This window comes from Cyrtonyx montezumae, unplaced genomic scaffold, assembly GCF_038088225.1.
Source record: "Cyrtonyx montezumae isolate F1298 unplaced genomic scaffold, pur_monq_1.0 scaffold_4, whole genome shotgun sequence".
Lineage (NCBI taxonomy): Eukaryota > Metazoa > Chordata > Aves > Galliformes > Odontophoridae > Cyrtonyx > Cyrtonyx montezumae.
In genome coordinates this window covers 16,458,981-16,475,246 of record NW_027072045.1, presented here as the reverse complement: position 1 = coordinate 16,475,246, position 16,266 = coordinate 16,458,981, and the positions used below count along the sequence as shown (strand labels likewise).

The 16,266-nt window shown below is 41.9% G+C and overlaps 2 protein-coding genes across 5 annotated transcripts in view; one reads left to right on the top strand and one right to left on the bottom strand.

Moving 5' to 3' along the window:
* RPP30 (ribonuclease P/MRP subunit p30) overlaps positions 1 to 16,266 on the bottom strand; it is a 260,717-nt gene that overhangs the window by 230,429 nt on the left and 14,022 nt on the right. Inside the window, exons 9-11 of one of the 4 annotated variants that reach the window (XR_010622771.1) lie at positions 15,964 to 16,001; positions 14,718 to 14,797; positions 12,403 to 12,800 (exon numbers count right to left, since the gene is read on the bottom strand). Coding sequence is in view for 1 of the 4 variants with exons in the window: in XM_065746177.1 (XP_065602249.1) it covers positions 12,694 to 12,800; positions 14,718 to 14,797; positions 15,964 to 16,001 (225 nt within the window). In the remaining 3 variants the exon portion in view is untranslated. Of the gene's footprint in view, positions 1 to 12,272; positions 12,801 to 14,717; positions 15,413 to 15,963; positions 16,002 to 16,266 lie in introns of those variants that run through there. The other 3 variants (XM_065746177.1, XR_010622773.1, XR_010622772.1) reach the window with 3 other exon arrangements.
* On the top strand, positions 1,577 to 9,602 carry ANKRD1 (ankyrin repeat domain 1). Its single transcript, XM_065746362.1, has 9 exons — positions 1,577 to 1,828; positions 3,335 to 3,511; positions 5,156 to 5,293; positions 5,382 to 5,489; positions 6,160 to 6,258; positions 7,015 to 7,113; positions 7,462 to 7,560; positions 7,697 to 7,795; positions 8,702 to 9,602. Exons 1-9 carry the CDS (start codon positions 1,802 to 1,804, stop codon positions 8,810 to 8,812), a joined length of 957 nt encoding a protein of 318 aa, XP_065602434.1. The 5' UTR covers positions 1,577 to 1,801; the 3' UTR covers positions 8,813 to 9,602.

Sequence of the window (16,266 nt, the reverse complement as noted above, 5' to 3'; positions counted from 1 at the left end):
TTTGCAGAGAAAGGTTTTGCTGTCCTAGTTTTATATACTAGGCTGTCAGTTCTCTGCTGTGATCTGTTACCACTAAACAAGGAGTAATCTTTTCAGCCACCCTACTAGGACTGTGGATTTCGAGACAGTATCCCATGTAAGATTCACTGAATAATACGGAGCAAAATAATTTGTTACTGCAGATTTACAGACAAGAAAAAGCCAAGCAGAGCTGTCTCTGATCACAGACACGTGTAGCAGGAGCACAATGCTGCTGTGAGAAAGTGCCCCACAGTGATTCAGGACATACCACTCACTGGGAATGATATCCTGACTCTACTTAGGTTTGGAAAAAAAATGTTCCGAAACGCTCTTGAGCTGCCACATACTCTATTTTTGTTCTGGGGCTCATCCTCTAATGTCATATATATTCTGAGTGGTAAGGGAACCACCTGATGTCCAGCTTCATTTCAGGGAAAGGGAGGGCATAGGTATGATGGGCACTAGAAGACAAGTTTGGACGTACTCACATTACTGGTAGATAGTTCAGAGGAGAGACACCTTGAAAGGTCAGTGTCATGAGCATACCATGCTAATGATGCTAATGAAATAAACAACACCCAAGATAGTTAGGTCTTAATGTGGTGGAGCTCTCATGTACATGCTGTAATGGAAGCACCTGAGCTGGACTCTTTTCATCCAGGTGACTTGCCCTGCTTGTGCCCCAGCAGATAGAGGCTCCGAGCACTGCAGAGCTGATTTCCTTGGCATTTATCCACCCTCTTTTAATGCTGAAATTAGTGCCTGTACCTGTTGCTTTCCACTGGTGCTCATCCTCGTCCTTCCAGGCTATTCTGATTTATGACACGAGAAAAGTTTGCCCCATTATTTTTTCCAAAGTACACCATAACTCCCTGTACCCCAAACACACCCAACAACTGTATTTCTGTTAGTCACCTTAACAACCAAAACTTACCAAATCTCCCTTGTGCACCTATTTTCTTGCTGAGAAAACAGCATCAGTTTTACTTTTTCAGCATACGATAATTTATTATTTTGCTAACGATCACTGCCAATGTCCCAGAAAAATGCAGTTTGCTGTTGTGACATGCTACACTGTTAACTTCTCATGTCATAGGCCTTTTCAGCACCAGAGACATCATTCCGTAATCCCTTCAGAAAATTCCTCCCAACAAATATAGAAGACTGTCATCACGATGAGAAAAGCCCTTTCCCCTAAAACTGTTTATCATCTCAGAATAAATAGCAATGAAAAGAATGGCTTTCCGAGACTTAAGGGGTCACGATCCTCTTATCAGGAAGGTATGACTCCAAGTACTGTACATAAGCCACTTACCCTTCCCAGTATCTTGCTGAATGTCAATTAAAAAAAAAAAAAAAAGATGAAGTTATAGTGCAACATCAACAGACAGCTGTCCTAGTGGGCACTGGGAACGCAGGATGACTCGCATTGCTGAGCCATGCGGTCACGGCCAAAGGCACGATGAGCTCACATTTCATTCCGATGCACATACGCGGTGCGGTCAGACTGCGGGACTCGGCCGCCCTCACCCGCCTGACGCCCCTCGCCCGGTCTGGACACTAGATCTGGCTAGTTAACATGTCTGGAATGAGCGCGAGCCTACCTCCCAGCTGGCAAGTCTTCAGGCGTATTCGGATTCCAAGGTTGGAAGATTATCTCATTCAAGCATAGCTCTCCTAAAGATATATAAGCAAAGCTAGCGTGGTGGTCCCAGCAGACCCAGCTTGAGCACTGAGAGGTTCATCCACAGGGGAGTACAGCCTTCAAACACTGGCAAACATGATGATGATGAAAGTAGAAGAGCTGGTAGGTGCAACCTTCTTTCATTTATTCATAATTACTTTCCTTTCTAGACTGTCATTGTACCAGCCTTTATGGATCACTGAGGTGACAGAGCAGGTTACCAGCACGGAATGCTCAAAACCTGTATATGCTACAATTTGTTATCCTACTGTATTTCTACTAACTTCTGTTAGGGAAGGGGGCATGCCACTGGTATAACAACACAGTCATTTGAATCCTGCACCAGAATATAACTCACCAGGAAGTACAGAATGACCAAAATGTAGCTGTGTATTTTCCCTTGATCTTGACTGACATACATATAACGTGTAGAGCTACTAACTTCACAATCCTAATCCATAAGAGACTGGGGAAAAGTCAGCAATCCAGGGAAACCACATTATTATCTTTCCACTTTTAAAACAACACGAGGCATTGTTAACAGTTCCTATGCTCACTGCTGTTCATGGCATATCAAGCTTTTGAAAATCCCTATCTAAACCAGATCACAAGTAAAAGAACATTGCAGAGTTTAGACTAACAGTGACCAACAGACTGGGAAAACCAGAGTAATCCAGTAAAGCACTGGAGCATTAAACAGGAACTCTTCCTTTTTTTTCCCCAGAAGTAACTGTTAAGATGAAACTCGCATACACTGACTAGCCAATATTGCCTTAAACTCTTGGCAAGGCCCTAACAATTTCTCTAGTGTTAAACTCTATAACAAACTCAACCCTACAAGGGTGAATGAACAGACAAGAACGCATGCATTTACTGAACCACACCCAAAGTTCATCATAACCTCCACTAAGTTTAACAAGTTAACTCTTTGAACATACTTAATAAAGCATTCGAAACATTTCCAAAAGCTATGAAGAGCTGCGCTGCAGCACAGCATCACACAGCTTCAGCACAGCAGCCACCTCACATTCATTTGCCAAGTACTATAAATGGGGACTTCGGTACTGACAGCAATGGGTAAGATCAGCCTTGAAATTACTCAGCAACCCGATTTAACTGCACTGCATGTGTTTCAGTCAGACTGTAAGGTCCCAAGGGGGAAAGCATGTCCTCCCACTCGGGCTGCTCAGTTCCCCTGCTCTTGGGGTGATAGGGCCTTCTCAGGGTGGCTCCTCCCAGCACTGCCTTTTACAGATTTCTGACAGATCTGACACATGCTGGGGAGCAGAAATGAAAGAAAATTCTGAACAAAAAGGATGCTGTTCACAACTCAATGGCTTTTGTCAGCACAGTAGCAGCTCAGTGCCAGCTGAGCAGGGTGGTGCACACTGAGCACACTGAGGTGGCCTCATGGACCTGACCCAAATCCTGAGGATGCCAGCAGGGGGTTCCTCTGGGGATGTGGAAGGTCTGCCTGCAAGCAAGCCTGCCCCAGCTATCCACACACACCACCCATCCAGGCACTGGCTGAACCAGGCCTGCAGTCAGTCTGTCACGTGCTGACCCATGCTCCCAGGGGGTGCCTGCTGCAGTCATCAAACTGATGCTCATAACGTGTTTTCTTTACAGGTGACTGGAAAGAAAACTGATGATAAAGAGACTGGCAGCTTCCTCCCTGAGGACTTCAAAACTGGAGAGTATGAAGCTGCTGTAAAATTAGAGAAGCAAGACGACCTAAAGACAGCCTCTGACCACCTACCAACCCAAGATCTGGCTCACAAGAAGCAGCAGCAGCATGAGGCAGAGGTAGGCTCTTGGATTTTGTGCTTGAGTTTTTATCATCTTTTGTACACTTCCTTCAGCACTCCATGAAGCCTCTTTCTAAGTTATTATGGTGCATGGTGGGCTAGATAAACAAATCCCTGAGAAGTCACTGCCAAAGAAAGTTGGTCTAACATCCACTGAATGCAGAGACCTGCTGACTCCCGCAGCTGACTGACGCAGGCAGTAACTGTGAAGCAGACCCTCTATGCCCGCAACAGCCAACTCAGGAAAGGCAAAGAGGCACATTTCTGAAACCAGGAGTCCTATCTATCATGAAAATAATATTTGTATGGAAATTCTGCATTGCATTTACTGGCACATTAGGGGAAAAAAAATGGAAATGATAATGAAACATTATCTACAGAAACATTTCATTTTGTATTCCTGCAGAATGACAATTCTCCCATAGCCCTAAGAACTGATGCGTTTTTTTGGGTTTTTTTTTGCCTAAAATAGTATAGCTGTAACATTTTACACAATGTGGTGAATTAGCAACCAACTGATTTTAAATAAAAATAAGTAATTTTGGATTGAAAGTGTTGAACTAGCTGGGGGCACAAGGCTTAGTTCTGAAACAGAAGGGTGGAAAAGTGAGCCGCAAAAGTACTCAAATTAATGCAGCTATTGCCATTTGCCTTCAACTAGGAATTTATTATTATTTATTTTTGTTCCTTTATCCAAATCAATCACAGTGCCCTGAGACTTCCACAGCTTTTTCAGCCTCAGACTGTTTTCCATTAAGTCAGTGATCAAACTCCAAATGCAGGGATCAAAAAAGAGATGGACATAACTTGAACAAGAATTCAGTTGGGAAAAAAAGCATACCATGTGACAGGTCCTCACCAATTTATTTACCAATATATTATTTAAAGATACCATGGGATAGAATTTGTCATGAGATAGCCCTTTACTGTGAATCACTCTTTCAAAGCCAAGGACACCTCATGGTACCTGAAATCTTATACTTCAGCAAAGACAACACACTTGTCATTGATGCTAGCAGAGCCCCCATACTAACCTCACGAAGGGATGCTTTAAACAAGGAGGCTTGAAGAAGGCTTAAACACTTAGTGAATTGTTCCTTGAAGGACACAGGTACATTTTCTAGGTTACTAAAATACAACACTTACTGATTGAAATGCTAAAATAGTTATAAATCACACACTTCACTTAAAGTGTGTTTGTTTTAAAGATTTAGTTACAATAAATCAGAGGCTACAACATGAAAGAGGTGGTGGAAGTCAGTTTAACTGGCAGAGGCCTGTCAGAGCTATAAGCTGCAGATGTGTTAAATTGTTGGGCCAGAAGGGACTGCAGAGCTGCTCAGACTCCTGGCCTTGCACAGGTCAGAAAACCTCATGATATCCCACAATATATGGCTGAGGAAAGCATTTAGGGAGAAGCACAATGGTGTATGAAAAAAACAGTAAATGATGCAGAATTTCTTGTACACTTAGCAACTTATGCTAATGGTCCATTATCCGTAGCCCTAATACAAATCAAAAGAAAACAACTTATTTCAAAGTTAACTTGATCTGAACTAGATAGTACCCACCGTCCTGCCACTCTGAAGGGAAGAGGTATTCAATCCCAGCTCAAACTGCTGCCTCTCCTTATTTATTTCAGCTGAAGAAGAAAAAACTGCAGGAGAGATCAAAACTGGAAAGCTTGGAGGACCTTGAAAAAATTATTCAGCTGAAGAAGAAGAAGAAATGCAGGAAAGTGAAAGCTCCCGTCTTAAAGGAACCTGAACCAGAAGTTATTGTAAGTTCTGCTGTGAGTGACTCTGGGAAAAGAATCAATGGGGTTCTGTGCCACTCCCATTTACCTCCTGCCTATTTCTCTCCACTAGACAGGGCCAGTGGATATAGCCATGTTCTTCAGAGCTGCACTGGAGAATAAGTTGCCAGTAATTGAAAAATACTTGTCAGACAAAGGGGATCCCAATGTCTCTGATGAGGTATGCTCCTCCTTCTTACTTTGCAGCCTGCTGCAGAAGAAAGTGTATTACAGAACAAAAATAACTTTCACCAGTTGGTTTTGTAGTATCCAGTTTTGAGGAGAAAAACATTGGGAGTGGGGTGGGATAAATGAATCCTGGAATTTTAATGTATTATATATTCTACTGATAAAGGAGCTGCTGGGATCCTTCTAAGAAGTATTACTTCAAAAGAACCCTTAAATTTCAGAGAGCTTTTGGTGATGAGACGACCCTGATTTTCTGTAACAGATGGTCTTCTAATACTACAGATGAACAGACCAAAAATTTGTCTGCAGAAATACACACATAAAAAAGTGTTGCTGCCAGCCCTCATACTCCTAAATGCATAAGCTGCATTTGCAAAATATAGCCTAGCATGTTGGATGAAGGAACTTAACAAGCATCATTTTAAATTTGAATGCCACGCTGCAAATATTCCTCACACCTTTTGAAATGCTGGGTAGGCAGCTCACTGCTATTAGGATGCTATTAAAATTTAGCAGATTTCAGGTCTCTAAAGCACTAGCTCTTGAAAATGAATCAGCATAAAGCATGGATTTGCCATCATCCCACGGAGATAGAGAGAAAAGATTTAAAAAGATCTTTGTGCCATATTTGATATCTGACTTGGCACTGTTTTAATTGACAGTACAAGCGTACTGCATTGCACAGGGCATGCTCTGAAGGACATCTAGAGGTGGTCAAGAAGTTGGTGGAAGCCGGAGCCCAGCTTGAACTGAAAGATATGGTATGTCCATCAACTTGTACTTAAAAAAATTGCTCACTGTTTCACAACTGCTAAAACAAATACACAAGAGAAGCACTAGAAAGGCTTTACACTGTCTTTTAAAATAACAATGCTGAGAAGGAAGGGATGTCTGCCTCACTTGGCCAAAATGATTGAAGGAAAATGTAGGAATTGGAGGAGTGTGTTGGTCAACAGACTGCCACAAACCATAAAGCCCCAGGTAGGGTAGGACAGCTGAGGTCAGGCTACCACATCAAGTAGTGAGCAGGTGCTGCAGATAGTAGGGTCCCACACATCTATTGAGGGCCCAAGGCAAAGCATACGTTCTCCACCAGGAGAGCCCTGCACTCAGGAGAGAGCTCTGCTCTGCTGAAATCTAGCTGCAAGAGTTCTGCAGCTATTCTTTCACTCCTCCACTCCCAGCTCTTTGTTTGTTTGCTAAATAGATGGCGTCAACTGTCCACACTCCCCTTACTCAACCAGCCATGAAAACAATGCCATAAGAAATTAGAGGAACAGCAAGCAGAGAGAGACCTCCAGGCAAAGGGCAGCCCTCTCAACAGAGCTAGGTGGAAAGAAATAGGTGTGGGAGAAATGGCTGTTACTAGAAAGAGCTCAAAGCCCACAGAGAAGCGCTTTAACTTAAATTGCATGAAAAACAATTTTGAATTCATTTAGAAGTCTGATCAAATTAGCTAAATTTCTTCTTTTGCATATTATGGCGAATTTAAATTACTTGTGTTTTTCCTGCCATAGCTTGAATCTACTGCCTTGCACTGGGCATGCCGAGGGGGAAACCTGGACGTTGTGAAATTCTTACTGGACAAAGGAATAAACAGAAATGCAAGAGACAAGGTATGTTCCTCGGGGGCTCAGCCACTTTTTAGAGGCAATAAGCTCCCCAGACAGATCATTTTTGGTGGCTCTTGTACTGTCTTTCCCTGCTCAATGCCACTGACTGCCTTCATGGAATTATCTGAGTTGGAAGGGACAATTAAAGGCCACCTGGTCCAACTCCCTGCAACAAACAGGGACACCTACAGCATCAGGTTGCCCAGAGCCCCACCTAGCCTGACCTCGGGTGCCTCCAGGAACAGGGCATCTTCCACCTCTCTGGTCAACCTGTACCAGTGCCTTACCACACTTACTGTAAAAAACTTTTTCTTTATATCCAGTCTAACTCTCCTGTTCCTCCCCACTCAGCTGCGCAGCACCCCTCTGCACGTAGCTGTGAGAACAGGGCAGTACGACTGCGCCGAGCACCTCATTGCCTGCGAAGCCGACCTCAATGCCAGAGACAGAGTAAGTTCCACCCAGTGCTTACCTTCAGCACTGCGCTGCTGCTGCCAGTCTTCCTGGCTCTGCCTCCCTGCGAAACCCCCCTGGGACATAGCACAGCCTGGTCTGTGGTGTGGCTGACCCACGTCTCTCCCCTTAGGAAGGCGACACGCCGATGCACGATGCTGTCAGGCTGAACCGCTACAAAATGGTCCGGCTTCTGATTCTCTACGGGGCAGATCTAACCATTAAGAACAGCGTAAGTAATTTAAAACGCTTTACAAAATTTTCCCTTCAGAGCAGCTTCGTGGGTTTTAAGGGTAGAAGAGGCTATTGTGAACAGACTTAATTAGATCACTGCAGAATTAATTAAGGCAGAGCTGATGCGTGGAAGGAGTAACTTGGGGGAGGTCAGGGAGCAGAGAAAAAAAGCATTACCTGTATTAAAGCACAATCTATCAGCTGCAACTTAAAACCACCACCACACCCTATTGTAATTATACATATTATCTATTAAAAAGACAGCTGCTACCTGCACAGCTCCTAGGCTTCAACCACGGTGGGAGCCCAATAGACTGAGAGATCTCCTTTAGCCAGCACCAATCAATGCTTTTGATTAGCAATTAACTACATCTGGAGGATGCAAAGAAGAAAACAGCCTTTGCCCTAACCTGCAAGGCCACTCCCAGCATTACCCCTCACCTGGGTACAAAAATGAGAAAGAGCACAGCCCAAAAGGCACAAAACATGCTCGCTCAGGCTTTGTCTGCACAATGAAGTTGCCCTTGTTTAATTTAGATAATGTTCATAATCTAATTAAACCTGCACACACTCTTATCCAAATGCTCAATCAAACAGAACAGCTAATTGAGGTTTCACGTAAATATATTTGTATTCAGTTTAGACTGGACCCAAAGAAACAGTGGCACACTCTGGTAGTGACGCTACTTCCTAACATGGTGTAGGCCCACTCGCATACACGGAAATAGCAGGAGGCTGACACAGAATAGATAGGAGGGCAAAGGGACTCTGATCTCAGGGATGAGTACCTCTGACCCTGTGTGTGCACAAGGATCTCACATCAGGTGCACTGTACATTTAGGGAAGAACAAAGGAATAAATCCACCAGCTGAAATTAGATCACGCTTCTGTTTACCTTAATCAGGATGGGAAGACCCCTATGGACCTCGTTCTCCAGTGGCAGAATGGCACCAAGGAGCTGTTCAACAATCTGAAGAACAACTCCTACAAGAACACACATCTAAACAAGTTTTGAGGAGACAAAAGCTAGACTGCTCTCTTTTTGCTGCTTTTAAATGCTTCATATGAACCTGGAGGAAAATAGCCCTGAACATACTATATTTATTAAAGACATTCGTTGTACTAGATTATTTGAAATACCTTCACTGAAAACCACAAATCAGGCAGATTGAACATTAAGTTTCTACCGGTTTTAAAATAGCTTTATTTATTTCTATTTATTTTAAAGGTAATTTTTAATGATTCGTGGCACTGTTTTTTTATAGTTTTAAATTGTAATGCAATCTTTGTCAGCAACGTGAGCCCTTTTGTCTTGATGGCACTATTACCAACCTTTGCAACTTCCATCAAGCCTTCCCATAGCTCTTAATAGTTAACACTTGTAATAGCTGCCATGCCTCTGCAAAATTCTCACTATCAGAAAAATACGTTACGTGAGTGGTGGTACGAGGAAGAGACAAAGAGCAATGGAAGAAGGTCTGCTGAGACCCCAAGTGGATTTAAAAGAACAGTTAAGTAATGGGGGTTAAACATGCTATAGTGAGTGTGGCTGATAAAGAGCTCAAGGACAGAGCTCCACCATGTAGCCATAGGGATGCAGGATTCAGATGCAGTGTGATGAAGGTGAGAGGAGACAGTATTGGGAACTTGAATTTCTTAAAGTAGGACTGCAACAAAGCCTGATGACTGAAGAATGTAAAAACAGATGATGTATATTTGTAAATTTGTACTGCTTTTTCTGTACATTTTGTACTGACTTATCTCAGATTAAATAAACGGAGTGCTTCTTTGTACTTGCTAGAGTGTATTATGGAGCAGTGAGCATGCACCAGACAGTTCTCTCTCTCATCAAAAATCATACCTTGGCCTCAGTAAAATTCATAAATACTCAAAAAAAAAAAAAGTTTCATCAACCTAAAGAAGCCACCCCCTGAGTTATCTTCCTGCCAATGTTAAATAAATGCTGCCTCATTTTTACCGTTACACTGAAACACAAATACAGAAGCAGAAAGCTTGGTACTTAAGTAGCTAGTAAAATATGAAGCTACAGTTTCATTACTGAGTTTGATTTAAAATCCCCATTTCTCAGCAGTCAGTACTTACTGCATGAAGCACACAAGGCAACTTCAATTGCCCCAGTCAAGGAAGATGTGGAATCCTGCTAGGAAAGGGAGCTATCTCTCCCTTTATTTTAGTAAAGGCAGAACAATCTTAACAGCCTGCCAGCACAGATACTGATATGCAATTTCACTGGGACATTACATGCCAAATTTGGTTAAATTCTGAGCATCCCACAGAGCAGCTTCCCAGTGAAATATGCCATAGGCTCCCACAAAGATTCACTAGCCAGCTGACTTTACAGTGTGGCCAAAACAAAATCCTGGGCAGTGAAACAGGGTCAGGAACAGACAGCAATGAGTATTTGCTACTGGAATGTCATTTTGGGAAATGAATTTACAGAAACCCTACAGAGGAGCAGGCAAAACAAATGCCTATTCTGTCTACAACCAGTTACCCTGCACTGAAGCAACAGATTTAGACAGATGAGACTTTTCACACACAAGCACTGTAATTTGTGTCACCTGGGAACACATTTTTCTCTCTAAGAACCATGGCATGTCTCTGCTTGCCATCCTTCTTTGCACACTATTTCTGTACTTGTTTCTGCACAATTGTCTGGACATTGGGAGCATATCTTCCAGAAAACAGAAATGACATCAGTGTTGGCTAACTCATCTTGACTATCTTTATAACTGAGCAGTAGTTCAACCGTTCAGGCACCAGTGCAGCCAAAACAATGGTCCTGGAAAATGGGGGAAAAAGAATCTTCCCACACAGTTTATGAAGAACTGCATCTACTTGAAGGGCAAAGATGCAAACGTATTTTTTAGATCAGGTCAGACAAGTGACAAGTAGGAAATCTCACATTCTAGAGTCTCTTTCTGAGTGCTAGTTACAGAACAGCTCTTCTTGTGCTCAAGGTAGATGATTCTCTGGTCAAGGCAGGGTAGTCTCTAACTCATAAAAGATACACTGAACAAGCACATTTCCAGTGCTTCTTTATCTGCTTAGAATCTTACTTTGGAGGCATGTCCTTTAATGAGAAGGCACTACATATACATGTATGTAAAATATCAATAATATTGATATTATATATCAGCACCAGTAATAAAAGACTCATATAACGATGTCAACAAGTAAAATAAAATCAAAGGAAAACCTATTTTATTGCTTGCTGAATGAAGCAAAAGCTGCTGTGACTTACACCAGCATTTTATAAAACTGTTAGTCCACTGAGAGCTCTGTTAGCTACTAAGAGCTCAGAGATAACTCACTGCAAGATTTCTGCAGTACTTTCCATGTCACAACTTGCATTTCTCAGTTTGTTGTCAGATAAAAGTAGAGAATCATAAACTCATTAAGGCTGGAAAAGACCACTAAGATCATCTGGTCCAGCCATCTACCAACACCAAATCCACTAACCATGCCACATCTGTGCCTTTCTTGAACACCTCCAGGGACAGGACAGTGACCCAAAAACCTCGTGGGCAGCCTGTTCCAGTGCCTGACCATTCTGAGAATAAAGTTTTCCTAATGTCCAATCTAAACCTCTCCTGCTGCAACTTGAAGTTATTAACTCTTGTCTTACCACTGTTACCTGGGAGAAGAGGCTTACCACCTCCTCACTATAACTTCCTGTCAGGGACTTGTAGGGAATAATACTGTCTCCCCGGGCCTCCTCTTCTCCAGACTGAACAATTCCAGCTCCCTCAGCCTATAAACATGTTTTCCAGACCCTACACAGCTTTGTTGCCCTTCTCTGGGCATGCTCCAAGGCTTCCATGTCTTCCTTGTAGGGAGGGGGGAGATTGAAACATTCAGAGTAAAGCTGGCACAGAAGTATCTTAAATACAGTATTTTACATAATTTCTGTATTGGTCAAAAGAAACACTTCAGTCAACATTTGGAAGAAGTCTGAAAATGCCTCACTGATTACAAATCTGCTGTGGTATATATATATATATTTTTTTTATTAGATTCACTGAAGCACTAACAGGAAAGAACACTGGAAAGTCAGGAGGCAGCAAAACAATCAGGACATAAAAAAAAGGACACAAGGCAGTAAAAGCGTGACACAGAGACTGCCCAGGCCTAGGTGAGACAGCTGTTACACTGCAACTGCATACCATGCAGAGCACACATTCAGTGTAACCTTGGGCTCTTCCTTCCCCCCATGGCAAAAGTCTCACGTTACTGTTTGATTTCAAGTTAGGATGGTTTGATTTCAAAGACAGGGACATCCTTTGTGATGTGTGTCTAGCAGGTTGATTTAGTCAGTGTTACTGTGATACAAACTCAGGATTTCTCCTAGAAGGCAACAGATGCTGGGATCTTTATAGTTACTGAACACAAAACAGAAAGCAGATAGATTTTTTACTGCGCAATTATTCTCTCAGGCCATCGAAGGTAAACCTTACTGACTCATGGTTCTAAGGTTTAGTATAGAGATACATTTTAAAACTTGAGGTGCTGCAAGGGTGAGACTTCACAGACATGTCTTCTTGAAGACTTTTTTTATTATTATTAAAAAAGAATGTGCTTGACGCAATGTTTCTATAACTTAAGGTCACTTTCTATTCTGCAAGTTCACACTAATGCCAGAAGACCTAGGACAACGTGGAGTGATGCCCTCCTGCCCTTGACCAGACGCGCAGCAATAGGATGACTTTCCAGATGTGCTAAAATACCATTCAGCAGTTCCATTCTCACAGAATTCCTCACTTGAAAACTAGAAGAATAATTCTTCTTCAGGCTGAGAAACAGAGCTGGCTGGAGGGTGGGGAAAGACTCAGCCACTGGGTAAAGACTGGGTGGAGGTTCCTGCTGACAACTGGCTCAGGCTTCAGTCTTAGCCTTTTTGCAAGCTGGCACTGCTTCTTCCTCCTCAACCTTGCGAAGCTTCTTCACTGTGTATACTACCCCACAGGCACTCTTCCGAGTTTCTGGAATATACAAACAAAAGCTGAATTACCTCAAATAAAAGGACACTAATGCTCTTAATGCATGCTCACTGGAGGCATCCAAGCCCAAACATGCAATTCAGCATGTTTCACAGCCAGCCACTCAGCACACACAGCAGGTAAGCAACCTGCACAGGCAGAACATGGGACACATTCAGGAAACTAAAGTGGGAAACGTGAGGGTGGGTGCAGAATTACAGCAAGAATAAGGGAAAATTGAGGGCTGCTGGGACTTGGGGGAAGGAAGAGCACACTAGAAGCCATAGGAAAACAGGCTTCATTAGTTTCATACCCACCAAAAGACACATTCTTGAACACATGTCAAAAAGCATTTTGGTATTTCTGAGAAAAACAATGTTCTCAAATAAAATTAATAAACATTGACATACTCCAGGGTTCTTAAAAAGACTATGCTGGCGCAGCTATATTGGCAGAGGCTTATGTATACATACCAAATAAGTAGCTTCACAGCATTCAACCATACTTTATTTACAGAACTTTCAGCATTACCACACCATGCTGCTACTCACACATTTGCCAAACATCTAGTAAAACCACTCAGATTTCAGAACCACTAGTAGCAGGCTACTCCACAAACACTGAAGATTTGAGGCAGACAAGGCTACTAACAAATACTCTTACTAGCAAAGTAGCTTTGTAAGAACCTTGCCAAAAATATACTGACTTATTCTGATCTACTATTCTTTGGGGCTCAGGAAAACTACATCTGTGTTTTTGTTTTGTTTTTTTTTTTTAACTTCACAGATAAGAAAAACGAAGGTCTTGAGAAATAACACAAACTGAACAGAAGTTCTTCCAACACACTGTCACTGTGTAGATGAGTAGCGTAGCAGGTTGGATGACCTTGTTCATAGATATGTACTCTTGAAGAGATCAAAGCTACTTGATGTGAATTACAGAGCATTCAAACTGCACTTCTACTGAAACAACAGATGCAAACCAAATTCTACTGTGCCTTTGGAACTTAGAGCAACTGAAGTTGTTCACAAGACTAGAAGCTACCTAGCCAACAAATCCTGGAAGAAACAAAAATTAGCAACTAGTTATGACTACTCAGTGACAAAATTAAATTGCCACTAGAATACACAACAAAAATCCAGAAACACCAAGTTCCAACAAATAAGCATGAGAAAAAGAGGTTAAAGAAGGTGAATGAAAGGTAGGTTAGAGAAGGTGAAATCAGGGTCACAGAGCAAAGTGAGGGTCTAAACTGATTGCAAGAACAATAACTGACATCAGGACACATAATACAACCTTGTAATTTTGGCAGGAGGCAAAAAGCTAAATTTTTACTTCCTTTAATATTAATATGGACAAGTATAAAAGAAACCTACTGCAAACTTTCTCTCTTGAGTATAAGGAAGCAAATTTCGTTTCACCAAAACTTCTAGTCATTGTACAACATAGGAAACACCTCCTAAGCATCAAGCACACATGACTTCTGATTTTGCATCAAGTTTGAAATGGCCCACAGCAAAAACTGAGGTAGTCAGAAGTAAACCATATAATGAAGTATCAGAGAAACACAGCAATTACTGCTTTTGTAGTCACACTGCAAGAAGATAAACGCAAGGAAATCTGGATGAATGTGTTTTGAAGTCAGTGACACAGTTCCTGCTGCTGTCATAAATATCAGTATTCAACTCTTTCTGAAACAAGTGGTATTCCCAAAATGCAGCAGAACAGGCAGATCTGTGTTATGGCTAAACAATTTGAGTCTTGCTGCAGAAGTTCCTCTTCATGCACTGAACTAGGGAGAAAAAACCCCAAGCTGACTTGCTCTCTATGGTCTCAGGCCTTTTGGAAAACATGCACTGACATGAACTTATCTTAACAAATGCAAGAATTAGCTTAAGTTTGCACAAGCTTTTCACTTACCTCCATGAAGCATGGTGGCTCTGCAGTTGGTGGACACAGCTGCCTTGGCTTCACCTTCTGACAGGCCAAACAGCAAACCTCTGTCACTTTTGTTCAGGATCAAAATACACAGGAAGGAATGAAAAGAACAAGGAAGACTGTACGACATATTTGCTTACTCTACAAATAACTGGGAATTAACAATGCTGTAACTCAGAGTGACATTTTGCATAAGGTTACCCAGAGGCAGAGAGACCTGAGGCACCCAATTCTCCTGGCTGCAGTTCTCCAGAAGCCCTCCTGGAAGGCTCCTGTCAACGCTGCATTTTTCCAGACAAGCAGCTGTCACTCGAAAACAAAGGTCTGTCAACACAGGAATCTCTTTATTTAGAATGTAAAACCAAATGAAAAGCTACCCCCTCAAAAAATTTAGCTCTGTGGGAAAGGGCAGTATCTGATACAAAAGCATTACACTGAAAAATTCCCAGCCACTTTCAATAGGGATGACACAAAATTAGGTATGTTAATTTGAGTTGAGTCTCACTGCTTTTTTTTTTTTTTTTTTTTTAAAGAGGGAAGAAAACACTACACGTAAAATCCCTCCAGCCTGCACACCCTCCCACACCGTTCTCACGACTCAGAGCACATGCCTCTCCTTTGAGGGGCAGTCTGAACACACACCTGGAGCAGGGAGGAAGAAAAACACAGCTGAATTCCTGAAAAAAAGGGAGAAAAGATGCTCTCTACCAAGAACACAATCCTTTATTTGATAGTACGCATGGAATTAAGGACTGAAAAATTAAGAGCAGAAGTAACTAGTACTAAGATAGAGGCTTTTTTTTCCTAAATATAAACATGGTTTTATGGCTTCTTCTATCAAAGATTGAGTGCCTTTGAGATCATAAGTGATTTCTGATTTGGTCCACAGTGCTCACTGACTTTAAAGTTTTTTTATTCAAAAATCTATGATTATGTTTTTTCTACTCCTTTTTCCGCTTACACTCAACAGAAATATCAATACATTTCACAACACAGAACACATCTGTAACTGCACTCAGACATTACTGTTTACAGCAATGGTTCAGCTCACTCCATGACCAAGATCTGTGTTGCTCCTTCCACACCCACGCAGAACTCTGATTCATTGAATTAGTCACCAAGCATCACTGGGTAAAGTTCAAGGAGCACAATGGATGGAAAAATCTCAAAACCAATTAACTTTCACAAGTTACTATTAATTGTCATCTCTGACTTGGAAAAAGGATACAGATTAGCCACATCATAAGGACCTCGCAGTTCTAGAGGCTAGAACAAAACAAAGAAGGTTGGAGGCTGGCAGAATGAGTGCACATAGGATAGAGCTATTTGGAGAAGCAAGCTGCTGAACAACGATCAGGAAAATACCATTATTTTGCAAAACAGAGTCCCTCTCTGTGAGAAAACTGTCACAGAAAATACCATAGCAACAAAGACAAAGCAAAACAAACAGATTAAAAAAACCCCACACAATTCTTTAGTAAAGCAATTGATTAAATACATACAAGGTGGAAATCTTTAATTACATACTAAC

Coding starts and splice junctions, on each gene's coding strand:
- ANKRD1 (XM_065746362.1), top strand. CDS start 1,802: ATGATGATGATGAAAGTAGAAGAGCTG. Junction 7,114..7,461: donor ACAGAAATGCAAGAGACAAG/GTATGTTCCTCG, acceptor CTCCCCACTCAG/CTGCGCAGCACCCCTCTGCA. Junction 7,796..8,701: donor ATCTAACCATTAAGAACAGC/GTAAGTAATTTA, acceptor TACCTTAATCAG/GATGGGAAGACCCCTATGGA.